General features: G+C 47.8%; 1 protein-coding gene across 1 annotated transcript in view; it reads right to left on the bottom strand.

Annotated features, from left to right (window-relative positions):
- Positions 1 to 27,358, bottom strand: part of LOC137526006 (transmembrane protease serine 9-like) — a 134,737-nt gene that overhangs the window by 57,094 nt on the left and 50,285 nt on the right. The window contains exon 7 of the mRNA XM_068247216.1: positions 15,734 to 15,830. Coding sequence (XP_068103317.1) covers positions 15,734 to 15,830 — 97 coding nt within the window. The remainder of the gene's footprint in view (positions 1 to 15,733; positions 15,831 to 27,358) is intronic.

Raw genomic sequence — 27,358 nt, 5'->3', positions numbered from 1 at the left:
ATAATTCTTGCGAAGTGTCAAATGCAGCGGAAGTGGTGCTAGTAGTAGCGCTGGTGGCTGAGCAAGATGAGGTGTTCTGTGTCGCTAAATACTCAACCACGTCCTGACAATCTTGGGAGGTGATGGGACGTGCCTTCTTCCGAGCACTGTACTGTGGGCCAGGTCCACACGAAATTACATTTACACGACCTCGCGCAGCACCTGCCGGGTGGCCTTCCTCTGCCTCTGCCACTACCTCTTCCTCTTCCTCTACCTGTTTTGTCCATATCGGGTATGCACGGAGTGGTATATCACACTGCGTGCACTCACGTAGGTAGGTGGGTTCACTTAACTGCACAGGTATGCGCACTGATGCGGTGGGTTCACTGAACAGTACAGGTATACAGTGGCGGGTTCACTGAACACAACAGGTATGCAGTGGCGTGTTCACTAAACAGGTATACAGTGGCAGGTCCACTGAACAGAACAGGTATACAGTGGCAGGTCCACTGAACAGAACAGGTATACAGTGGCGGGTCCACTGAACAGAACAGGTATACAGTGGCGGGTTCACAGAACAGGTATGCAGTGGCAGGTTCACTGAACACAACAGGTATGCAGTGGCGTGTTCACTAAACAGGTATACAGTGGCAGGTCCACTGAACAGAACAGGTATACAGTGGCGGGTTCACAGAACAGGTATACAGTGGCGGGTCCACTGAACAGAACAGGTATACAGTGGCGGGTTCACAGAACAGGTATGCAGTGGCAGGTTCACTGAACACAACAGGTATGCAGTGGCGTGTTCACTAAACAGGTATACAGTGGCAGGTCCACTGAACAGAACAGGTATACAGTGGCGGGTTCACAGAACAGGTATACAGTGGCGGGTCCACTGAACAGAACAGGTATACAGTGGCGGGTTCACAGAACAGGTATACAGTGGCGGGTCCACTGAACAGAACAGGTATACAGTGGCGGGTTCACAGAACAGGTATACAGTGGCGGGTCCACTGAACAGAACAGGTATACAGTGGCGGGTTCACAGAACAGGTATACAGTGGCAGGATCACTGAACAGGTATGCAGTGGCAGGATCACAGTACAGGTATGCAGTGGGCTGAGGGCTCACTGAACAGAACAGGTATGCTGTGGCAGGATCACTGAACAGGTATGCAGTGGCAGGATCACAGTACAGGTATGCAGTGGGCTGGGGGCTCACTGAACAGAACAGGTATGCTGTGGCAGGATCACTGAACAGGTATGCAGTGGCAGGATCACAGTACAGGTATGCAGTGGGCTGAGGGCTCACTGAACAGAACAGGTATGCTGTGGCAGGATCACTGAACAGCTATGCAGTGGCAGGATCACAGTACAGTTATGCAGTGGGCTGAGGGCTCACTGAACAGAACAGGTATGCTGTGGCAGGATCACTGAACAGCTATGCAGTGGCAGGATCACAGTACAGGTATGCAGTGGGCTGAGGGCTCACTGAACAGAACAGGTATGCTGTGGCAGGATCACTGAACAGGTATGCAGTGGCAGGATCACAGTACAGGTATGCAGTGGGCTGAGGGCTCACTGAACAGAACAGGTATGCTGTGGCAGGATCACTGAACAGGTATGCAGTGGCAGGATCACAGTACAGGTATGCAGTGGGCTGGGGGCTCACTGAACAGAACAGGTATGCTGTGGCAGGATCACTGAACAGCTATGCAGTGGCAGGATCACAGTACAGGTATGCAGTGGGCTGAGGGCTCACTGAACAGAACAGGTATGCTGTGGCAGGATCACTGAACAGCTATGCAGTGGCAGGATCACAGTACAGGTATGCAGTGGGCTGAGGGCTCACTGAACAGAACAGGTATGCTGTGGCAGGATCACTGAACAGGTATGCAGTGGCAGGATCACAGTACAGGTATGCAGTGGGCTGAGGGCTCACTGAACAGAACAGGTATGCTGTGGCAGGATCACTGAACAGCTATGCAGTGGCAGGATCACAGTACAGGTATGCAGTGGGCTGAGGGCTCACTGAACAGAACAGGTATGCTGTGGCAGGATCACTGAACAGGTATGCAGTGGCAGGATCACAGTACAGGTATGCAGTGGGCTGAGGGCTCACTGAACAGAACAGGTATGCTGTGGCAGGATCACTGAACAGCTATGCAGTGGCAGGATCACAGTACAGGTATGCAGTGGGCTGAGGGCTCACTGAACAGAACAGGTATGCTGTGGCAGGATCACTGAACAGGTATGCAGTGGCAGGATCACAGTACAGGTATGCAGTGGGCTGAGGGCTCACTGAACAGAACAGGTATGCTGTGGCAGGATCACTGAACAGGTATGCAGTGGCAGGATCACAGTACAGGTATGCAGTGGGCTGAGGGCTCACTGAACAGAACAGGTATGCTGTGGCAGGATCACTGAACAGCTATGCAGTGGCAGGATCACAGTACAGGTATGCAGTGGGCTGAGGGCTCACTGAACAGAACAGGTATGCTGTGGCAGGATCACTGAACAGCTATGCAGTGGCAGGATCACAGTACAGGTATGCAGTGGGCTGAGGGCTCACTGAACAGAACAGGTATGCTGTGGCAGGATCACTGAACAGCTATGCAGTGGCAGGATCACAGTACAGGTATGCAGTGGGCTGAGGGCTCACTGAACAGAACAGGTATGCTGTGGCAGGATCACTGAACAGCTATGCAGTGGCAGGATCACAGTACAGGTATGCAGTGGGCTGAGGGCTCACTGAACAGAACAGGTATGCTGTGGCAGGATCACTGAACAGGTATGCAGTGGCAGGATCACAGTACAGGTATGCAGTGGGCTGAGGGCTCACTGAACAGAACAGGTATGCTGTGGCAGGATCACTGAACAGCTATGCAGTGGCAGGATCACAGTACAGGTATGCAGTGGGCTGAGGGCTCACTGAACAGAACAGGTATGCTGTGGCAGGATCACTGAACAGCTATGCAGTGGCAGGATCACAGTACAGGTATGCAGTGGGCTGAGGGCTCACTGAACAGAACAGGTATGCAGCCAGGAAGAAGTTAAGCCTAACTAATCTTTCCCTGAGAGACAGTCTGCAGCAGCTCGCCCTACTCTGACTAATGCAGGCACACGAGTGGCCGTAATGGCCGCCGCTGCCTGCCTTATATAAGGGGGGGTGGGGCTCCAGGGGCTAGTGTAGCCTAATTGGCTACACTGGGCCTGCTGACTGTGATGTAGAGGGTCAAAGTTGACCCTCAGGTGCATTATGGGGCGAACCGAACTTCTTCCGCAAAAGGTTCGCGTGCGGTACCCGCACGCGAACCACCTAAGTTCGCGCGAACCCCGTTCGCCGGCGAACCGTTCGGCCCAACTCTATTCACCAGCCCATTGACTAACATTACCAAGCAGTTTTCCCCCGGAAAGTATTTTAAAAAACGCTCAGAACCGTTCTTGGTGTGCACCGGCCCTAAGGCCCAGTGCACACCAAAACCACCTAGCAGATCTGCAAAACGCTAGAGGTTTTTAAAGCAAATTCTCAGAGGGATTCTAGGCATGTTTAGAGAGATTTTTTAAACATGCCTAGCGTTTTTGGAGCATTTTAGTGTAGCAGATTTCATATATTGTTACAGTTAAGCTGTTACTGAACAGCTACTGTAACAAAAACGCCTGGAAAACCGCTCTGATCTAGCGTTTTTAAGAGCGATTTGAGCTTTTGCTATACTTTACATTGAGGCAGAAACACATCTGCAAACCGCAAAAATGTTGCACGAGCCACATTTGCGGTTTGCTAAAAACCTCAAACCGCTGGTGTGCACCATCCCATTGAAATACATTAGCCAAGTGTTTTCACAAGCGGCAGCGGTTTGGAAAACGCTACAAAAACCGCTCAGTGTGCACCAGGCCTAAGGCCCGGTGCACACCAAAACCGCTAGCAGATCCGCAATACGCTAGCGGTTTTGGGAGCTGATTTCAGAGCAATTCTAGGTATCTTTAGAGATGTTTACTAAACATACCTAGCGGTTTTGGGTGCGTTTTTGTGTAGCAGATTACACATATTGTTACAGTAAATGCTGTTACTGAACAGCTTCTGTAACAAAAACGCCGACAAAACCGCTCTGAAGTAGCGTTTTTCAGAGCGGTTTGCGTTTTTCCTATACTTTACATTGAGGACAAAACGCTTCAAAAAACCGGAAACGTGCAGCAGGAGGCGCGTTTGCGGCTGGGCAAAATCCTCAAACCGCCGTTGTGCACCATCCCATTGCAATACATTAGCCAAGAGTTTTTACAGGCGGATGCGGCCGGCGGATCGCTCCAAAAAACGCTCGGTGTGCACCAGGCCTAAGTTAGATTTTTTTAGGGGTGGATTTCTGTATATAAGATTAAATCACCAGGGAGTGACTAATGAATTTATGCCATGAATCAGGTAATTTGATCATATTAAAAGGTACAAATGTTATTCACAAACGACAATAATAAACACACCATTAAAAATTAAGAAGTAAAATCGCATTTAGCCAGGACTATTGTTATACATAGAAAGCATATAAGCAGATACCCAATTCCTGTTATTATTGCACAATACAGGACAAACTGGATGGATCTCCTCGTTCACAAAGTGTGATGGCAAAGACCAGAATTCACTCCTAGCGGAGAAGGAGTACCTGTATATATATAATATATAACCAATCTCAAGTACATTTTCAGCCAAGGATATCAAGAATCTTGACGCAATTCGTGAAGCAAAGAATTTAGCATTTTTCACTTCATCAGGAGTAATCCCTGGATTTTTTTTTGGGGGGGGGGGGGGGGGGGGGCTCATAGAATAAACTACCATAATTGCTAGGAATAAAACAAAGGAGGCAAAATGGAAAGAAGGAAAAGATGAGAAAGGAATTAAGAGAGGAAAGATTAAGGGGGATGAAGGAAATGAAGGGGAGAATTAAATGGGAAATGCCGCTTTCCATTCAAAAATGACTTTGGTGAGAATCTGCAAGCAACACCTTTCACCTTTTCCTTCTTTTTCTTCCTTTCCCTTCCTTTCCATTCAACATCTGCTCCTTGTCTCTAGTGATGAGCAGAAATTACGCACATAAGTAATTACGCATCATAATATGCAATTACACATTGTAATTGCAAGGCAAAATTTTAGGGTAATAGTGTAATAAATTTCATAGTTAATTGTTCCCATTCGTAATTACGCATGAATTTCCGCGTAATTTATGTGTAATTTTGTGCCGAATTTGGTGGTGATTGAATAGCACAGCCCTCATACATACTATTGCTACCAAAATTGCTACATATGTTAAGGAGAATATTGGGTCAAAGTCAAAAAAATAATTTTTCAAAAAGACTTTGCAGTTTTTGAGAAAAGGGATTTTGAAAATGCAAAGAAAAATGGTTTTTAAACCTAGAAAGATTACAGTTTAAAAAACATTTTTTTTTTGTATGTTTAAAATCGATTTTTTCAAAAACTACGAGGTATTTTTTAACAATTATTTTTGTACTTATACCCACTTTACTTCTTAACATATGTAGCAATTTTGGTAGCAATGGCATGTATGAGGGCTGTGCTATTCACCGACAAAATCGGCACGAAATTACACATAAATTACGCGGAAATTCATGCGTAATTACGAATGGGAACAATTAACTATGAAATTGTTTGCACTATTACCCTGAAATTTCGCATTGTGATTACGATGTGTAATTGCATATTACGATGCGTAATTACGTATGTGCGTAATTTCTGCTCATCACTAGAGACAAGGAGCAGATGTTGAATGGAAAGAAAGGGGAAAGGAAGAAAAAGAAGGAAAAGGTGAAAGGGAGCCGTGTTGTTTGCACATTTTCACCAAAGTCATTTTTGCATCGAAAGTGGCATTTTCGATTAGACAAAATTTTCTCGAATATACATAGTATCTTCACAATATGGCAAAAAATCGCGGAAACTTGACTTTTTTTTTTTACCACAAAAAATGTTTATTTTTTGCAGCAAAATATGTGAAAAAATAGTTTATTTTAGCATGATTTTGCAAAAAAAAAAAAAAATCTCAAACTGATTTACAAAATGATTTTAGATGGAATTTTCACTGTAAAGTTGAATTTAACATTATTTTCGCAAAAATGAATGAGAACAGAATATCGGAAATTTTGCTCATTGGGAAGAGAAAAAAAGGGGGGACGTAATGTCCCGAAATAATGGCAATAAATACCTTAGACCACAGGTGTCAAACTCCAGGCCTGGAGGGCCAGATCCATGCCAGTGTTTAGGATGGACTGAGAAAGAGAGGAATGTGTTCTACCTGATGGACCACACCTTTCCTGATTCAGACCCATCAATTAATTTGAGCTGTATCAAAAATGTGTGAGGACCTCGGCCTTCGTAGGACCGGTTTGACATCCCTGCATAGAGAATGATTAAAAAAGTGCAAAGTGCATAAAATTTATTGTTTAAAAAGAAAAAGAGTTAAAAATGTTCCAACTAGAAACAATAAATGAATTCCTATAGTTGTATAAGTGCATTTTATATAATGGGCATGACCCGATATGCTTAGCGCTTTGAGTCCGAGGGGAGAAAAGCGCTATAGAAATGTTGTTTGTTTGTTTGTTTGTTTTAGTTACTCTATGTAAGTTGTTCCTCTGCATTCTGCCTCCCCTGCGTCTCTAACACACACATCAGGTGACGGGTGACGAGTGTCTGTGCGCACCTGCCCACAATGGAATGTACAGTATCATGTGTGTACAGCTCAGGCGTCTGTCACATTGCTGGAGAAACAATGACACAGCAGTTGTGTTAGGAGGACTTACAGGTCTTTCCATCACATGAGAAGCTGTAGAGTGATTGCGTTATGTTGCTAGCTATAGCATTCCTTAATGCCACCAGCCAGAAATAAGCAGTTAGTAAAGGGGAAAAAATCTACACAAACATGACATGCTGACGTTTAGAGAAAGGTCCAAAGTTTTTCCAGTGCTAAAATAATAATTAGAAAAAAATACCCACAAGGGGCATATTTACAAATCATGAGGCCCCCTAAATAACTCCCCACCCTCCACAGCAAGTGCTGCCATCTGATTAGTACCTACTATATAGTGTGTGTGGGGGGCGGGGGACCTTCTGGATTGACTATACTGATGATTTTTGTTTTCAGATTTCGAATCAGAAATGCAGATTTCGTTCGGAAATCGTAAAATGAAATTCAGATTTCTGTGGACATGCCGCATTACCGCAGCTGAGTCAACTCGGAAGTATTTAGGTAACCAGAGAATGTAAAAAAATACAAAAATAAAAGACTCCTCTGAAATCGAAAATCAGAATTGGAAAATAGAAATCAGAAATCCACGGAATCAGGAATCGGCATTCGCAGAAATCGGAATTTCCATGGAATCGGAAATCTGCATTTCCAACCATCCCTAATACTAAGGGAGGCTCTCTGGCTACCTAAATGGAGTATGTGCTCTGGCTACTTTTACTGGGGGTAGGATGGGGCATTGTGGGTACCTAAATGGAGTATGTGCTCTGGCTACCTTTACTGGGGAGAGAAGGGGGCATTCTGGCCACCTATATTGCATGGGTGGGGAGGCTCTTTGGCTTCTTATACTGAGGGGAGGGGGGGTTTTTTGGCTACCGATACTGAAGGTGTCTGGATGGCGACTATGGGAAGGGGCACAAAGCTGCCTTATCATCAGTGATGCTCACCACGACTTCGGAATCACAGGTAACCCAAGATTACGGGCCAATTTGAGCAATTACGGCCGCAATCACAGATGAGGATTTATGTAATTTATCTGCATTCAACCTGTAATCCCAGCTGTCGGAACCCTTGCTTACTTTAACAGTTAATTATAGCAAAGCCCTCATGTACAGACTAATGGGGAGCCTTGGAGCTAAAATTTTAGGATGCTTTAGGTCTAGCTATACAGAGTATAGCTAGGGCTGCGCGGTCAGAGGCGTATCTGGGTAATATTGCGCCTATGGCAAACAATGAAATTGCGCCCCCTGCCCCCCAAGCGCCCTTCTTTAAGAAAATAAAAAAGCTACTTGGGGCTTTGCAGGGCTTGGTGCTTTGCTGGGCGTTTGGCTTTGCTGGGCTGGGTGCTTTGCTGGGCGCTTTGCAGGGCTGGGGGATTTGCTGGGCACTTTGCTTTGCTGGGCTGGGTGCTTTGCTGGGCGCTTTGCTTTGCAGGGCTGGGGGATTTGCTGGACGCTTTGCAGGGCTGGGGGATTTGCTGGCCGCTTTGCTTTGCAGGGCTGGGGGATTTGCTGGCCGCTTTGCTTTGCAGGGCTGGGGGATTTGCTGGGCGCTTTGCTTTGCAGGGCTGGGTGCTTTGCTGGGCGCTTTGTTTTGGAGGGCTGGGCGCTTTGCTTTAAAGGGCTGAGTGCTTTTCTGGGCGCTTTGCTTTGCAGGGCTGGGTGCTTTGTTGGGCGCTTTGCTTTGCTGGGCGCTTTGCTTTGCAGGGCTGGAGGCTTTGCTGGGCGCTTTGCTTTTCAGGGCTGGGTGCTTTGCTGGGCGCTTTGCTTTGCAGGGCTGGGTGCTTTGCTGGGCACTTTGTTTTGGAGGGCTGGGTGCTTTGCTGGGCGCTTTGCTTTGCAGGGCTGGGGGATTTGCTGGACGCTTTGCAGGGCTGGGGGATTTGCTGGACACTTTGCAGGGCTGGGGGATTTGCTGGCCGCTTTGCTTTGCAGGGCTGGGGGATTTGCTGGCCGCTTTGCTTTGCAGGGCTGGGGGATTTGCTGGCCGCTTTGCTTTGCAGGGCTGGGGGATTTGCTGGGCACTTTGCTTTGCAGGGCTGGGTGCTTTGCTGGGCGCTTTGCTTTGCAGGGCTGGGTGCTTTGCTGGGCACTTTGTTTTGGAGGGCTGGGTGCTTTGCTGGGCGCTTTGTTTTGCAGGGCTGGGGGATTTGCTGGGCGCTTTGCTTTGCAGGGCTGGGGGATTTGCTGGGCACTTTGCTTTGCAGGGCTGGGGGATTTGCTGGGCACTTCGCTTTGCAGGGCTGGGGGATTTGCTGGGCGCTTTGGTTTGCAGGGCTGGGTGCTTTGCTGGGCGCTTTGTTTTGGAGGGCTGGGTGCTTTGCTGGGCGCTTTGTTTTGGAGGGCTGGGCGCTTTGCTTTAAAGGGCTGAGTGCTTTTCTGGGCGCTTTGCTTTGCAGGGCTGGGTGCTTTGTTGGGCGCTTTGCTTTGCTGGGCGCTTTGCTTTGCAGGGCTGAAGGCTTTGCTGGGCGCTTTGCTTTGCAGGGCTGGGGGATTTGCTGGACGCTTTGCAGGGCTGGGGGATTTGCTGGACACTTTGCAGGGCTGGGGGATTTGCTGGCCGCTTTGCTTTGCAGGGCTGGGGGATTTGCTGGCCGCTTTGCTTTGCAGGGCTGGGGGATTTGCTGGGCACTTTGCTTTGCAGGGCTGGGTGCTTTGCTGGGCGCTTTGCTTTGCAGGGCTGGGTGCTTTGTTGGGCGCTTTGCTTTGCTGGGTGCTTTGCTTTGCAGGGCTGGAGGCTTTGCTGGGCGCTTTGCTTTGCAGGGCTGGGTGCTTTGCAGGGCTGGGTGCTTTGCAGGGTTGGGTGCTTTGCAGGGCTGGGGGCTCCCGGCTCTGTACTATACTACATTAACCACAACACCTATTTAACTACCACCAGAGTCCATCAGGACTGGTATCCTATTCCTTTTACTTTGGTGGTTAGTGGACAGTGGTGAATGATCAATCACTTATTTTTACCTTAAATGAGATCAGACGTGATCTGATCTTTGCTGGACCTTTTCCCGCCTAGCTGCTGCTTCTCAGTCAATGTGCGGTGCACACATGGTGTCACCTGACCACCCAGCACATGCAGCTACATCCACGCACTGTTTCCTCCTCCTCTCTCCCCTCCCACCTCCATCACGTATGTGGCCAATCAGGAGGGGGATCGGAGATACAAGGCAGCGAGTGGCGCTGATGTTGCTATGGCAACCAGAGACGCTGCGGGGATGTGTGTCCCCGCAGCGTATCTGGTCACCATAGTAACGTCGGCCCCGCTTGCTGCCTTGTATGCCCGATCCCCCTCTTGAGTCCTGATTGGCCGCATCCGTGATGGAGGTGGGAGGGGAGGCTGAGGGAGGAAACAGTGCGTAGCCGTGAATGTAGCTGCATGCGCCGGGCGGCTAGGTGACACACGGGGGTCGGGGGCGCTGCACATCGAGCTGCCTGTCCCAGTGAGTGCCGCACACAGTCCTTCGGCCACTCCTCTCCTTCAGCGGGCACCGGGCGGGCCGCGGGCGGGATGCATAGACAATGGCGCTGGCGATGAGCCAGCTACTGCGCAGAGGGAGGTGATTAATTGCTTTCTGGGGATGCGCCCCCCCCCCAGGTGAGTGACAAAGGGCGCCCATGGCAGGTGCCCTATGTGCACCCCTATAGATACGCCTCTGTGCGCGGTGAGTGGCAGTGTGTGGCAGCGGGTGCGCAGAGATATTGGCATGGGACTTCTCCGAGGATATTGGCGTGGGAACATTTTTTGTTAAGGTTCAGGTAAGGATTTTTGGTTAATAAAGAAACATAAAATACTTTTCTTGTTGTTGCAGTTTTATTTCACTTAAGCCTTTATGAAAATGGAATTGGAAAAGGCTCAGAAGGAGAGCATATCGTGTGAAGACCCACTTGTCCGGGGCTCCACATTCTGGCTATCCCAGTCTGCATGGGAGACAAGGGGGCGTATATCAAAAAAGGGCGTCGGGAAAAAAGGGCGCGTGGTGTAAACTATAAACAGTATTATCGTTTATAGAAATATTGTGTAGAATTTCATTTACAAATAGTGTTTTAAGAATTTATAAATCACTAAATAATGTGTATGAGATCGGCAATTCTTAAAACGTTAATCTTCCCTGTTTGTAAACTGAAACTTATATTTACGTTTGTTAAAAACCCTCCCTGTACCTATACCTAACCCCTAGACCCCCTGTTGGTGCCTAAACCTAAGACCCCCCAGTTGGTGCCTAAACCTAAGACCCCCCTATTGGTGCCTAAACCTAAGACCCTCCTGTTGGTGCCTAAACCTAAGACACCCCTGTTGGTGCCTAAACCTAAGACCCCCCAGTTGGTGCCTAAACCTAAGAACCCCCTGTTGGTGCCTAAACCTAAGACCCCCCAGTTGGTGCCTAAACCTAAGACCCCCCTGGTGGTGCCTAACCCTAAGACTCCCCTGGTGGTGCCTAACCCTAAGACCCCCCAGTTGGTGCCTAAACCTAAGACCCCCCTGTTGGTGCCTAAACCTAAGACCCTCCAGTTGGTGCCTAAACCTAAGACCCCCGTGTTGGTGCCTAAACCTAAGACCCCCCTGGTGGTGCCTAAACCTAAGACCGCCTATGGATAATAATGTTTTACAGACATTAATAAATAAAAAATGTAAATAAAAAAATGTAAATAATTTTTTGGGGTGGATAATAATGTTTTAGAAATGTTTTAGAAATAGTGATTTAGTATCTTTATAAACGTTATTCGTCACGGGCTCATTTTGTAAAGTTAAATCATCACAAACATAGTTATAAATCCTTAAAAATCTCCGGGCGCCGTTTGTTAAAACGTTAATAATCTCCAGCACCTTTTTTTCCCTGTTCGGCGCCCATTAAACGATATTTATAATGGGAGTGAATGGGGCGCCCTTTTTGTCCACTTGTCTCATGCGCCCAAATCTGCTGCTTCCGACAAGGGGTTAAAAAAGCTCGGGACAGAGAACCCCCCCACATCGTTTTTTTTTTTCCCCTCACTCTAAACATCAAAACAATATATATACATTGCTAATATGTTATCAATACATATATTATCTATTTTTTCCCTCCAACTTTCCCTCCAACCAACATCATTTTTTTTTCAAAGGTCTTTTTAAAAATATTTTTAGCCTTGTTCCCAGTGTTTTTCTTAACATACCCTGAAATGTGTTGTTTCTAGCCCATACGGGGGGTTTGCTATTAACTGATAAAGTCATTGGCTGCTAAAACATTTACCACACTCAAAATGGAAACTTTTCTCAAAATCTATAAGGTCTTTTTGAAAAATGTACGGGACTTTGGTATTAAACATTGTAATGCAAAATTCCAACTCAAAACCACATTCGAATTTGAAACTCTGATTATATCAGTAATCACGATCATGGCCGAATTGGAAGCGGGTGAAACTGTGATCGACACCACTCAAATCTGGAATCGGGTGCATCAGAGTACCACTGCTTATCATTTTTAATTTGTTTTTTTTTGGGGGGAGGCAAGCAAAACTTTGCGATGAGGCCCCATGATTTCTTGCTATGCCCCTGCGCAGAATGCCCAAGACCCGGGAATCAGTGTAGAATCAGTGGTTTTTTTTGGTCACTTAACTGTCATTGAATTACCTCAGCCTGACCATAGGGGCTGTAAAACCATGACTGCTGCCGAGAGGACTAACGTTTATGTCCTGGAGGTGTCAACTAGTAAAAACACAGATATGCTCGCCTGACGTAATCACTAAAGGTCTTTGCGGTTGTTTGCAGACTGCGAGGTGCGTTAAATGTGGCATTTCGTATGTCAGTGTGAAGCGGGCATAACCCTTACACTACCTGATCGACATGTACACACGCCGGATGTTTAAAGCACTTTATTCCACCAATTTAGGAATGTGATTTCTGCCCTTTAGCGATAGGAAACACAACTCTACGTAAACTACAACATTTTTGGTGGGACTTTTGCCATGGACCCACCTTTGGCATGCCCCTTTCCAGGTCTTTGTAGGTCTTAAAATTCTCCTGCCCATTGAAATTTATGGAGATTTGAAGATTTGCGTGTTTTTCTAGATTTTTGAATTCGAAATTCGCAAACCCAAAATTTGATATTCGGCCCATCGCTATATATGTGCCATTTTATGTGACATCAGCTGCAGATATTTTTACTATAGCTTTATACTGTGTGAAAGCATTACTTTCCCAGCTGCTTTTCACTCATTCCTCAGAAGAAGCACCTCTTTTGTTTTTGTGTTTAGAAATAATCATAAAATAATATAAAATTGTAAAGCATTCATTTGCAAGAATGTCTTGGCTCCCATAAGTAGTTATTGGGTGATGTATATAAGATAAAACAATTCTGACATGATGCTCTTTTTCTCTAGGTATAAAGCTGTTCTCATGTTAAACCTGCTCTTTAAATACCCCTATGTAGGAGTAGATTTACTGGTACTTTCAGTGCAGCAAGACTTGGTAGTCTGGTTCCATCAGTAGAATATCAGTGTAGGGTCCTTACCAATACTCTGCTATTGACTTTGCAATGGTAGAAGAGACAAAGAAAAAAAGGAGTGCATGCTGTGATTGAAGATTAAACCAAACGAGGCTCAAATGGTGACATCTCACCTGGTGATTAACCTCCTCAGCGGTATGGACGAATATACACGTCCATCACCGCCGGAGGTCGCCGCTCAGGCCCTGCTGGGCCAATTTTAATGAGATAAAAAGCAGCACACGCAGCCGGCACTTTGCCAGCTGCGAGTGCTGCCTGATCGCCGCCGCTCTGCGGCGATCCGCCGCGAGCAGCGGCGAAAGAGGGTCCCCCCAGCCGCCCGAGCCCTGCGCAGCCGGAACAAAAGTTCCGGCCAGCCCTAAGGGCTGGATCGGAGGCGACTGACGTCAGGACGTCGGCTGACGTCCATGACGTCACTCCGCTCGTCGTTATGGCGACGATGTAAGCAAAACAAGGAAGGCTGCTCATTGCGGCCTTCCTTGTTTATTCTGGTCGCCGGAGGCGATCAGAATGACGCTTCCGGAGCGCCCTCTAGTGGGCTTTCATGCAGACAACTTTCAGTTGGCTGCATGAAACAGTTTTTTTTTCTATTTAAAAAAAAACCCTCCCGCAGCCGCCCTGGCGATCTTAATAGAACGCCAGGGAGGTTAATGCTGGGGTACCCCGTGGAGGTCTTCCTGCTGTCACACTTTTATCCCACTTGCGGCGGGAACTTGGCCTGAAGCGATATGCTCAGTAATGGGTTCCTTTTCCCCAATTAACCTTTGACCCTTTGAACTTCCTTGCAGTAAAAACTTGAAGTGCATACGAGGTGTATTGATGGTCGAAAATGTCGATTTCCGATTCCGCAGAAATTCTGATTTCCACCAATGCTGAGTACAGATTCTGCGGATTTCCGATCAGTTTCCGATTTCCGAGTTTGGATTTCTGATTTCCGAGTAGTGTTTTTTTGGTCATTTTTTGCATTCTCTGATTGGCCAAAATACTTCTGAGTTGTTTCGGCATTCTCTGATTGGACTTACCGCAGCAGAGATCGGAAATTTTAGCCCAATCACAGAGCTCGGGCCATTTGATCATTCACAAGCTGCAGAATTTTTGGAGGGGAAATTGGAATACTGTAGAAATTTTAGAACAATAACAAGACTCAGTAAACTCTAGTATCTTTCGATTTCTGCAGTAAACTACCGCATTCTCTGATTGGTCCAATACTACTGAGTATTTCAGAATTTAGAGTGTTGTGATTGACCTAAAATCTGAAATTTTAGGCCAATCACAGGACTCAGAAATACTCGGTAGCATTGGACCATCTAATGAATGTGGAGGTTTACCTCGGAAATCCGAATACCATGGAAATTTCTGACCAATCACAAGACTCGGCTTCTTTTTACTGAGTCTTATGATTGGTCTAAAATTTATTCAGTATTCACATTTTCACAGGAAAATTCTGCAGCCTGTGACTGGTCCAATGGTTCTGACTCAGAAGTTTTTGGCCAATCAGAGAATTTGGTAGTGTATCAAGGATGTTTGCATCCACAAAATATAACGGATTCTGTAAATCAACTTTAAAAAAAAAATGACATAACTTTAAAAATAAAAATGATCAAAAAACCTTTTCTGTGGAAATTTGTAATTGGTATTGAAGATTGCCTCGAAAATTCCCTGACTCAGGAATTGGCATTTTCGGTAATCAGAATTTCCGCGGACTCAGAAATCAGCATTTCCGACCATTCCTAATGGCTGTCAGGTAAAGTGCAAATGCTGGAAACTTGCTGGAGCCGCACCTGAGTATCAGCTGTGATAAGGTGGGCGGCATGTCAACACAAATGACCATAGTGACACTTGCGGGAATGAGCTCCAACAGCCTAAACCTGCCTGACGGCTCTCTTTCCCTTTGTCTCCAGTTCTCTTGCACAAATCTGTCCTGCTGTGTTTTATGGCATAGTATGGAGATGTTATAAAAAAACAACTTTCCAAGCAGTAAAGGCTCGTTCACACTAGGGACGTTTTTGCCTTTTTTCAACCACAGACGATTTTTAAAATCTCCCACAAAGCACTTGAATCGCTATGAGGTTCATATCAGCGTGGTTCATGTGCTGTGCGTTCAGCAAAGCGGTGCCTGGACCATTTTTTGGGACGTTTTTTGCTATAATGGAAGGTATAGGAAGAGCGCTAAACGCTCACAAAACCGCTTTATGTGGCGATTGCGTTCCTGTTTTTTTTTTAGAATAAATACATTGTATTTATTCTTTTTTTTTTTTTAGGGTCAGAGTTCACTTCCTTACTTGCGTTAGGGAGTGAATCTCAAAACTGCTCTGGCAAAGCGCTTAGAAAAGCGCTTTTTCAAAAAACGCAGCACGCAGTTTTTTTAAAAAGGGGGAGAGTAAAAAACTGCGTACAAAAACACAAAACGCTTGCGTTTGCATTTTTGTTTTTAGGTGTGAATGAGGTCTCAAAGAATAAAGGGCTCTCAGAGCTGAATTCTATACACAGATTTACTTCAGAATGTATTGTTTCTCATCGACATGAGATGGACTCACCTGTGGCCAGTATGATCAGAGCAGTGAGGGCTCCCATCTCTGTGTGGAGGAGGAATATCAGCTGAGTTCTCCACTCTCTCTTCTCCTTCTCGATGTCCTGTGCAGAATGGAAGTGACTCTTCCGGAATCTCAGCTGGTCTTTCTTCCTCCTTCCTCAGAGTGGTGACACATAGCCTGCGGGGTTCTAAGGATGGAACCTTTACCCCGGTGAGGTCGCCTGACACTAAAGCTATATATGACAGCACACAATAACAGCAAAGCTATTTAACCTTTTCCTGGACCTCACTGTTGCCTTTCATGAATTCTCCTCGCCTCACAGGCGTCATACAGACTTTGTGCTTGATATTCTTTGCAAGAGAATGGCGCTTCTTGCCCATGGCAACCAAGGCTGTTATCGCTCTTCTCTTTACTTTTGGAAAGTGTTATTGATTAGCTTGACAATCAGGAGTTAACATTTGCACGAGGCGAGGTCCGCAGTGGATGCTTCTATATTTCTGCTGTGACAAAACTTTGAAGGAGAACCCGTTCTGCTACCAGATTGCAGCATGGGCAGAGACGTTTGCAGAATTTAGTGATGAGCAGCTAATTACGATCACACAAATTTTTGCATACATTTTTGTAATTTCGCCTAGATGTAATTGAGATTTGTATATTTGATTTTGTATAGTCATTCATAATTTTGCATAAAATTTGAGTAATTTTCGCGTAATTTTGTGCTGACTTTAGCAGTGAATAGCAAAGCTCCCATACAGGCTATTGATACTAAAATTGCTACATATATTAAGGAGAATAGTGAGTACAAGTCCTTGTAGTTTTTGAGAAAATCAATTTTAAAAATGCAAAGAAAAAAATGTTTTTTAAACATATTTTTGAAAAATAGCAGTTTAAAAACCATTTTTCGTTAACATATGTAGCAATTTTGGAAACAATAGCAGGTATAGGGCTTTGCTGTTAACTACTAAAGTCGGCAGAAAATTACGCAAAATTATGAAATATTACTATTACATATGAAATTAATTTTGGAAACGATTTTCCTTGAAATTACGCATTACAATTACGATGCATAATTAGCGATTTTTGATGAGATATGAGAAACTTCAGCCCACCACTGGTGCAGATATAATTCCCATGATACAATACGTTAGTATCTGCAATTTTATCTACTTGCTTAACCACTTGAGGACCGCCCCCAGCCGATGGGCGGCGGCAAAGTCCGGGCCCAAACGACCGCAATACGCCCATCGGCGGGGGCGGCATCAGCGGTGGCTGTGCGGCGATCGCGTCATCAATGACGCGATCGCCGCCGGCAATAGGCTCCGCCCACCCTACTCGGAAACCCGCCGGCCAATCAGCAGCGCCGGCGGGTTTCAAACTTGCGCGATCTGGCCAATCAGAGTGTATAATACACTTTGTTATTGTAACAAAGTGTATTATACTGGCTGCCTCCTCCGCTGATGGTCACTCGTCGTGCGACCATCAGAGAGGACAGACAGCCTTAGCAGCTAAGTAAAAAAACACTTTGTAACCCACACAGACTCCCCGATCGCCCACCACAGCCCTCAGAACCCCCCCTGACCACCCCAGCACACCACTGCTAGCACCCCACCACCCACCTAAAAACCCATCAATCACTCCCTGTCACTATCTAGGGACGTTATCCCCTAGGGTAGGTCCCTAACTGCCCCCTAGGGTACCCTGATCACCCTCCCTACCCTCAGATCCCCCCCAAACCACCCCCCAGACCACCCCCCTGTATACTGTATACGTTTGTATACAGCTGCCTTACCCACTGATCACCTGTCTATCACCTGCTTATCACCTGCCTATCACCCCTTGTCACCACCACCCATCAGAGCAGACCCTAAACTGTCCCTTGGGGGCACCTGATCACCCACCCAGACCCTCAGATTGCCCTCAGCCCCCCCCCTGCTGATAACCTCCCCAGTGCATTGTTTACATCTATTCTCCCCTGTAATCCCTCACTGATCTATCGTCACCCCCTGTGTCTGCCACCCACCAGATCAGGACCCAGTCTGCCCCGTGCGGACACCTAGTCAACCCCCCACACCCTCTGATCGCCCTCAGACCCCCCTCCCCCCCAATCACCTTCCCAGTGCATTGTAATTGATTGTGCTGTAATTGCATTTGATTGTGCTGACATTCAATTTCATTGTGCTGACATTCAATTTGATTGTGCTGTAATTGTATTTGATTGTCCCGTGATTGTCCCGTGATTGTCCCGTGATTGTCCCGTGATTGGCTTTGATTGGCCTGTGATTGGCTTTGATTGGCCTGTGATTGGCCTGTGATTGGCTTTGATTGGCCTGTGATTGGCTTTGATTGTCCCGTGATCGGCTTTGTCCCGCGATTGGCTTTGATTGTGCCGTGATTGGTTTGATTGACCTGTGATTGGCTTTGATTGTCCCGTTATTGGCTTTGATTGGCTTTGATTGTCCCGTGAATTGAGTGCCCTGTGATTGGCCTGCGATTGTCTTTGATTGTCCTGTGATTGTTTCTGATTGCCTCTGATTCCCCACTAGTGTTGGGCGAACATCTAGATGTTCGGGTTCGGGCCGAACAGGCCGAACATGGCCGCGATGTTCGGGTGTTCGACCCGAACTCCGAACATAATGGAAGTCAATGGGGACCCGAACTTTTGTGGTTTGTAAAGCCTCCTTACATGCTACATACCCCAAATTTACAGGGTATGTGCACCTTGGGAGTGGGTACAAGAGGAAAAAAAATTTAGCAAAAAGAGCTTATAGTTTTTGAGAAAATCGATTTTAAAGTTTCAAAGGGAAAACTGTCTTTTAAATGCGGGAAATGTCTGTTTTCTTTGCACAGGTAACATGCTTTTTGTCGGCATGCAGTCATAAATGTAATACATATAAGAGGTTCCAGGAAAAGGGACCGGTAATGCTAACCCAGCAGCAGCACACGTGATGGAACAGGAGGAGGGTGGCGCAGGAGGAGAAGGCCACGCTTTGTGAGACACAACAACCCAGGCCTTGCATGAGGACAAAAAGCGTGCGGATAGCATGCTTTGTACCGCCATGTAGTCATAAATGTAATAAAGATAAGAGGTTCCATAAACAGGGACCGGCAACGGTAACCCAGCAGCAGCAGCAGCAGCAGCAGCACACGTGATGGAAAAGGAGGAGGCGCAGGAGGAGAAGGCCACGCTTTGTGAGACACAACAACCCAGGCCTTGCATGAGGACAAAAAGCGCGCGGATAGCATGCTTTGTACCGCCATGTAGTCATAAATGTAATAAAGATAAGAGGTTCCATAAACAGGGACCGGCAACGGTAACCCAGCAGCAGCAGCAGCAGCAGCAGCACACGTGATGGAACAGGAGGAGGGTGGCGCAGGAGGAGAAGGCCACGCTTTGTGAGACACAACAACCCAGGCCTTGCATGAGGACAAAAAGCGTGCGGATAGCATGCTTTGTACCGCCATGTAGTCATAAATGTAATAAAGATAAGAGGTTCCATAAACAGGGACCGGCAACGGTAACCCAGCAGCAGCAGCAGCAGCAGCAGCACACGTGATGGAACAGGAGGAGGCGCAGGAGGAGAAGGCCACGCTTTGTGAGACACAACAACCCAGGCCTTGCATGAGGACAAAAAGCGTGCGGATAGCATGCTTTGTACCGCCATGTAGTCATAAATGTAATAAAGATAAGAGGTTCCATAAACAGGGACCGGCAACGGTAACCCAGCAGCAGCAGCAGCAGCAGCAGCACACGTGATGGAACAGGAGGAGGCGCAGGAGGAGAAGGCCACGCTTTGTGAGACACAACAACCCAGGCCTTGCATGAGGACAAAAAGCGTGCGGATATAGCAGCAATGCTTTTTGCCGCCATGCAGTCATAAATGTAATACAGATGAGAGGTTCAATAAACAGGGACCGGAAACGCTAAACCATCCCAGATGTTCATCGGTCATGTTACTTGGTTGGGGTCCAGGAGTGTTGCGTAGTCGTTTCCAATCCAGGATTGATTCATTTTAATTTGAGTCAGACGGTCTGCATTTTCTGTGGAGAGGCGGATACGCCGATCTGTGATGATGCCTCCGGCAGCACTGAAACAGCGTTCCGACATAACGCTGGCTGCCGGGCAAGCCAGCACCTCTATTGCGTACATTGCCAGTTCGTGCCAGGTGTCTAGCTTCATGCCCGGTTTCAGGTCCAGCGGTGCCAGCCACAAATCCGTCTGTTCCTTTATTCCCCTCCAAATTTCCTCCCCTGTGTGCTGCTTATCCCCAAGGCAGATCAGCTTCAGCAACGCTTGCTGACGCATGCCAACAGCTGTGCTGCACTGCTTCCACGATCCTACTGCTGCTGGTGCTGGGTTAGCATTTCCGGATGAGGTACAGCTTTGAGATGCGTTGGAGGAGAAGGAGTCAGAGAGGTAGGTGCTGCTGTTGTTATCCAGCTGTTTGCGGCGTGGGCAACACCCGCGCCGTAGCAGGTGAGGAATCGCTGCCAGGCTCCACAAGGTTCACCCAGTGCGCGGTAAGGGAGATGTATCGACCCTGGCCGAACGCACTCGTCCAGGTGTCAGTGGTGAGGTGAACCTTGCAGGCAACGGCATTCTTCAAGCTTCGGGTTATTTAGCTGACCACGTGCTCATGCAACTCAGGCACTGCAGAGCGCGCAAAGTGGTAGCGGCTGGGAACCACGTAACGTGGGATGGCCACTGACATCATGCCCTTGAAGCTGTTTGTCTCCACCACTCGATATGGCAGCATTTCGCAGGCCAGAAGCTTGGCTATGCTGGCTGGCTGTTACTGCCACGGCCCGGGGGTCATTTGCTGGCAATTTCCTCTTGTGCTCAAACATCTCAGAGACAGACAACTCAACCGTAGCGCTGCACACCGAAGGGCTGTTGGTTGTTGTGTTTGATGAACACTGGGAGACCTCAAGAGCACTAGTCCGGAAAGTGACAGTGTCAGCATCGTCTGATGTTTGTGAATGTTGTGAACCACGCAATGGCTGGGCTACTGCTGCTGCTGAGGCGGGTCTGGTGGTGAGTCTGGTGAACCCAAGGGAGGCAGTGTTGCTGGTGGTACCCTGTCCTGCCGCGTTTGCCCACAGAGTGGGATGTTTGGATAGAATGTGGCGGCTCATGCTGGTGGTGGAGAGGTTGTTAATACTTTTCCCCCTGCTCAGGCGGGTCTTGCACACCTTGCAAATCGCCATGGTAACATCCTCAGTGCAGTCTTCAAAGAAAGCCCAGACTTTAACTGGCTGAGGACTCGGACCTCGTGCGTGATGTGCTGGTGCTGCTTAACCCACTGCTGGACGCTTGAGAGGTCATCCAAGTAATTATCTGGTCCTGTTCTTTTGGATCTGTGAGGGTTGTTGTCCTGGACAACATGGGCAGTATTGAGTGGGTTTTCTTGGGTGCTCCCCTGTGGCCTGTACGTGAACCGTCAGGGGAAACACCTCTTCCCTTGCCCCTCCCTCTTTCACCGGATTTCTTCCTCATTTCACTTATCCTTAAAGTACACGCTGACTGGCAGCAGTACAGTGGCAGTACAGAAATGCTATACAGTGGTGGGTGAGCGGTGTACCACTATTGTCAGCAGTGACACAGAGCACAATGCTATACAGTGGCGGGTGAGCGGTGTACTACTGTTCCCAGCAGACACAGAGTGGAAGTAAACACAATGCTATATAGTGTGGCTGAGCCGTGTACACAGAGTGGCATTAAACACAATGCTATATAGTCTGCTATATAGTCACCCCGAACAGGGTGATGTTCTGCAGAACCCAAACAGTGGCAAACACTGTTCGCCCAACACTACTGGGAGGGAACGCAGATTTTAGTACCTAAACACACGATACAACATGTTTTCCGGGGTCGGACTCTGAGGCACATACAGATGGTCCCGATCATCATCCTCATCATACAACTCTTCTCCTGAGTCTGACCCACCCACCACCTCTGCCACCCCAACATCCCCAGACACAGACCCCTCATCGTCCTCAACATTAACTTGGGATGCTGGCCTGAGCCAGACCTCCTCCTCCACATCAGGCCCCATCATCTCCTCAATGGCAGCCCTCATTAATCGCTCTGGCGACGGACTGATGGACACAACGTTCTCCTCCGGGGAGGGCTGCTGCTGACCACTGGCTGCTGGGGTGGATGTTATAGCTTGCGTGGGGCGTTGGCTGTTGCTGTTGTTGGGAGTGCTGCTCACAGCGGAGGTCTCTGGGGAACTCATGTTGAGCTCATATAGTGGTTGACGGTGAGTGGAGTATTACTGATCCCAGCAATATACACACTGACTGGCAGAGTACGCAATGCTATATAGTGTGGCTGAGCGGTGTACACAGAGTGGCAGTAAACACAATGCTATATAGTCTGGCTGAGCGAGCGGTGTACTACTGTTCCCAGCAGAATCAGAGTGGCAGTAAACAATGGTATATAGTCTGGCTGAGCGGTGTACACAGAGTGTCAGTAAACAATGGTATATAGTCTGGCTGAGCGAGCGGTGTACTACTGTTCCCAGCAGAATCAGAGTGGCAGTAAACAATGGTATATAGTCTGGCTGAGCGAGCGGTGTACTACTGTTCCCAGCAGAATCAGAGTGGCAGTAAACAATGGTATATAGTCTGGCTGAGCGGTGTACACAGAGTGTCAGTAAACAATGGTATATAGTCTGGCTGAGCGAGCGGTGTACTACTGTTCCCAGCAGAATCATAGTGGCAGTAAACAATGGTATATAGTCTGGCTGAGCGGTGTACACAGAGTGTCAGTAAACAATGGTATATAGTCTGGCTGAGCGGTGTACACACAATGCTATATAGTCTGCTATATAGTGTCAGTAAACACAATGCTATATAGTCTGGCTGAGCGAGCGGTGTACTACTGTTCCCAGCAGAATCAGAGTGGCAGTAAACAATGGTATATAGTCTGGCTGAGCGGTGTACACAGAGTTTCAGTAAACAATGGTATATAGTCTGGCTGAGCGGTGTACACAGAGTGTCAGTAAACAATGGTATATAGTCTGGCTGAGCGGTGTACACAGAGTGGCAGTAAACACAATGCTATATAGTCTGGCTGAGCGAGCGGTGTACTACTGTTCCCAGCAGAATCAGAGTGGCAGTAAACAATGGTATATAGTCTGGCTGAGCGGTGTACACAGAGTGTCAGTAAACAATGGTATATAGTCTGGCTGAGCGGTGTACACAGAGTGTCAGTAAACAATGGTATATAGTCTGGCTGAGCGGTGTACACAGAGTGGCAGTAAACACAATGCTATATACTCTGGCTGAGCGAGCGGTGTACTACTGTTCCCAGCAGACACAGAACAGTAAACAGAATGCTATATAGTGTGGCTGAGCGAGCGGTGTACCACTATTCCCAGCAGACACAGAACAGTAAACAGAATGCTATATAGTGTGGCTGAGCGAGCGGTGTACCACTATTCCCAGCAGACACAGAACAGTAAACAGAATGCTATATAGTGTGGCTGAGCGAGCGGTGTACCACTATTCCAAACAGACACAGAACAGTGAACAGAATGCTATATAGTGTGGCTGAGCGAGCGGTGTACCACTATTCCCAGCAGACACAGAGTGGCAGTAAACAGAATGCTATATAGTGTGGCTGAGCGAGGTACACAGAGTGGCAGTAAACAGAATGCTATATAGTGTGGCTGAGCAAGCGGTGTACTACTATTCCCAGCAGACACAGAGTGGCAGTAAACAGAATGCTATATAGTGTGGCTGAGCGAGGTACACAGAGTGGCAGTAAACAGAATGCTATATAGTGTGGCTGAGCAAGCGGTGTACTACTGTTCCCAGCAGTGACACAATGACAGGGGGGACCCTGGCTAGCGTGGCTGGAGCGCGAACTACCCTGCCTGCCTACCCAAAGCTAAACCCACAGACAAATGGCGGAGATATGACGTGGTTCGGGTATTTATTTACCCGAACCACGTGACCGTTCGGCCAATCAGAGCGCGTTCGGGTCCGAACCACGTGACCCGTTCGGCCAATCACAGCGCTAGCCGAACGTTCGGGGAACGTTCGGTCATGCGCTCTTAGTTCGGCCATGTGGCCGAACGGTTTGGCCGAGCACCGTCAGGTGTTCGGCCGAACTCGAACATCACCCGAACAGGGTGATGTTCTGCAGAACCCGAACAGTGGCGAACACTGTTCGCCCAACACTATTCCCCACTCACCACCACCCCCCTGTCACTATCCTAGTGATCTAAAAACAGTGATCAGTGAAAACTGTCACTTTTTTAGTATCACTAGTGTTAGCAGTTAGGCCAGTTAGCTAGGCCCCTTTGTAAGTGTCAGTTAGTGCTCAGCCCACTGCACCACAGTCACTAATTAGCGTCATCACTGTCGCTAATCAACATTGGTACTATATAGTATCTGTAAGTGATCATTACTGATCGCAGTCAGATCTATTAGGGTCACTAGGATCCACAAAAAAAAACCGCAGTGTTTGCCCGATCAGGCATGATCGCTCGCCTGCACTTGCGTTCAGCCCGCCCCACCGCAGTGACAGAATTTTTTTTCTGATCACTGCAAAAAACACTGTACAATAGCTGTGGCACTGTAAACCTCAGTTTTGATTTATTTTTTTTATCAAAACTCAGTGACCACAGCTTTCTACCTCTCAAATACTCCCTAAATTTAGCAGCCCACCATGGCAAGAAAGGGGTATTCCGATGATGAGGTTCTCAGGTACATGGCCCAGTCGGATGAGGACGATTGGGACGCCTCATTCGACGAATCTTCCGGGTCAGAGTTTGAACCTGAATTGAGCAGTGGCTCACTGACCGATAGTGATGACGAGGTTGAGGTCCCGGCTAAAGCCAGGCGTACCACACCCCATGTTGTTGGACCGCAGGTGGCGCAGGATCAGCCTCAAGGGCAGCAGAGTGGTGTTCGTGCTGGTCTATGATTTCATGGTGGGGCAGGCACCAGCAGCACAACATCTCCTGGACCTAGCACCAGTACTTCCGTAAACCCTGGTGAAGTGGCGAGCACCAGCATGGAAGTTGAAACTGGTACGTTTCAACTAAGATCCCAGTCGCAGCCACCAAGAAGACGGGCCCGTACTACCCCTAATTTACCAGAGGTGCTGGCAAACCCAAATTGGCAATCCCCTGATTCCGCCGCACCCGTACTTCCCCCTTTCACCGCCCAGTCTGGAGTCCAGGTGGAGACAGATAATCTAGGATCGGCCCTAGACTTTTTCTATCTGTTCTTCACCCAGGATCTCTTGGACTTAATTGTGGCAGAGACCAACCGTAAGGCCACACAATATATAACCGCCAATCCGGAAAAGTTCCTTGCCCAGCCTTTTCGGTGGAAACCAGTCCAAGTTTCCGAAATAAAAATTTTTTGGGCCTTCTCCTTCACACAGGACTAGTAAAGCAGAATGTGATGCGGTCTTATTGGTCTACGGACTCCGCACATCATGTTCCCCTGTACTCTGCTGCCATGTCCAGGACACGATTTGAGAACATCCTGCGCTTCCTGCACTTCAATGACAATGAAACCTGTCATCGAAGTGACCACCCTGCTTTTGACCGGCTCCACAAAATTCGACCCCTCATAGACCACCTGTCATCCAGATTTGCAGATGCTTATACCCCTGACCAGGACATCTGCGTAGACGAGTCCCTCATACGCTTTACCGGGCGCCTTCGCATCAAACAGTACATCCCAAGCAAGCGCGCCCGGTATGGGGTGAAACTGTTTAAGCTCTGTGAAAGGGCCACAGGCTATACATCTTATTTTAGGGTCTATGAGGGAAAAGACTCAAAATTGGAGCCGGTCGGATGCCCTGACTACCTGGGGAGCAGTGGAAAGGTTGTGTGGGACTTGGTGTCACCCTTGTTCCAGAAGGGGTACCATCTTTTTGTGGACAATTATTACACAAGTGTGGCCCTCTTTCAGCACTTAAAAATAGAAAAAATCCGATGCTGTGGCACCGTGCGGCCTAGTCGCCGGGGCTTCCCCCAACGGCTCATTACCACCAGACTTCAACGGGGGCAGAGGGCCGCCTTGTGTGCTGACGACCTGCTCGCGGTGAAATGGAAGGACAAGAGGGAGGTTTACTTCCTGTCCACCATTCACGCAGACACGACAGTTGAAATTCAACGGCGAACTGAGGTCATTGAAAAACCCCTTGTCGTCCACGAGTATAATACTAACATGGGAGGGGTGGACTTCAATGACCAGAGGTTAGCGCCCTATTTAGTTGCCCGAAAAACAAGACGCTGGTATAAAAAAGTGTCTTTTTACCTCATTCAATTGGCAATTTACAACAGCTTTGTTCTCTACAGTAAGGCTGGGAGAACTGGCTCGTTTATTCAATTTAATAAACAGATCGTGATGGAACTCCTGTATCCAGGAGGTGCCGTGGCCCAACCCCAAGATGCAACTAGCCGGCTGCATGGAAGGCATTACGCCTATCCAATTCCGACTACCCCAGGTCAACGAATCCGAAGAAAACGCTGTCGTGTCTGCAGCAGGGCTGGAATAAGGCGTGACACCACTGTTTATTGTCCCACCTGTCCTGACCAGCCTGGCCTATGCCTAGGGGAGTGTTTTGAGAGGTACCACGAGCAGGTACACTATTAGAGAGTAGGGAACTCCACACACAGCGGTAGGCACACAAGGGTCTCTCAGTGCTATTTCACACTGCTGCGATGCGTTAGGGCAAAATGCCTAGCAAAAGTCACACTTTGCGGTCCCCCCCTACGCCGGAAGTGCTTGACTTAACGCTAGTGCATGCCTACGTTACTGCGTGGCTTCTGTGGCAATATCGATCGGCCCGGAAGTCATGTTAGTCTATGGCGACGCAGTTCATTACTAGGCCGAATGCTACTCTTGTGGTATTGCCTGAAGGTCTGTTTTGGACGATACGGTGCGGCGGGCTCGACCCACCGGATATGTCAATATGCAGTGTGAAACCAAACATCGGGTTTCCAGAAACCCTAATACACAGGGCTGCCAGAAACCTCTCCTTTCACTTGGGACAAATTGCGTAATGTATTTCGCCACAACTCTGTGCGATTTGCACTTCGCACATTGTTCCATGGGGGAGGAGAGGTTTGTCCTCGGGAGGTAAGTTAAAAAAAAACAAAAAACAGGTAAGCAAAGAAGTTAATGTTTGGTTTGCAATGTTAAGTTTTTTATTAAAAAAAGTTCAAAGGTTATTAATGTTAATGAAGTAATTGCTTTGCTGCTTGCTTGTTTTTTGGGTTTTTTTTTCTCTTTTTCCATCCAATAACCTTCCAGGTGGACCGAGCGAACGACTAACCAGCTGCAGTACTGATGGTGCATCCTGACAGAACGTTGCGCGTCTGTCAGCTTACACACAAGTCGGTGCATGCAGCGCTGCAGGACGAGATTTCTCCTCCGCAGTCAAAAAGATACGTTTGCCGAGGCATATGGGCCGAGGAGTGGTGTTGGGGATTCATATGCTTTGGCAAACACTTTGTATCAAAAAAGAACTCTGGCAATGATTTGTTCATCCACATCGATCGGTGTGAATGGATAAATCAGGTTTGCCAGGGCATACGAGCTGGTGGGTTTGGATTTTTGGGGCGGCAGCTCCTATGTCCTGGCAGACGCCTTCCCCTC

Source organism: Hyperolius riggenbachi, chromosome 7 (genome assembly GCF_040937935.1).
Source record: "Hyperolius riggenbachi isolate aHypRig1 chromosome 7, aHypRig1.pri, whole genome shotgun sequence".
Lineage (NCBI taxonomy): Eukaryota > Metazoa > Chordata > Amphibia > Anura > Hyperoliidae > Hyperolius > Hyperolius riggenbachi.
The sequence above is the reverse complement of the archived record's forward strand: the minus strand, read 5'-3'. Positions and strand labels throughout refer to the sequence as shown.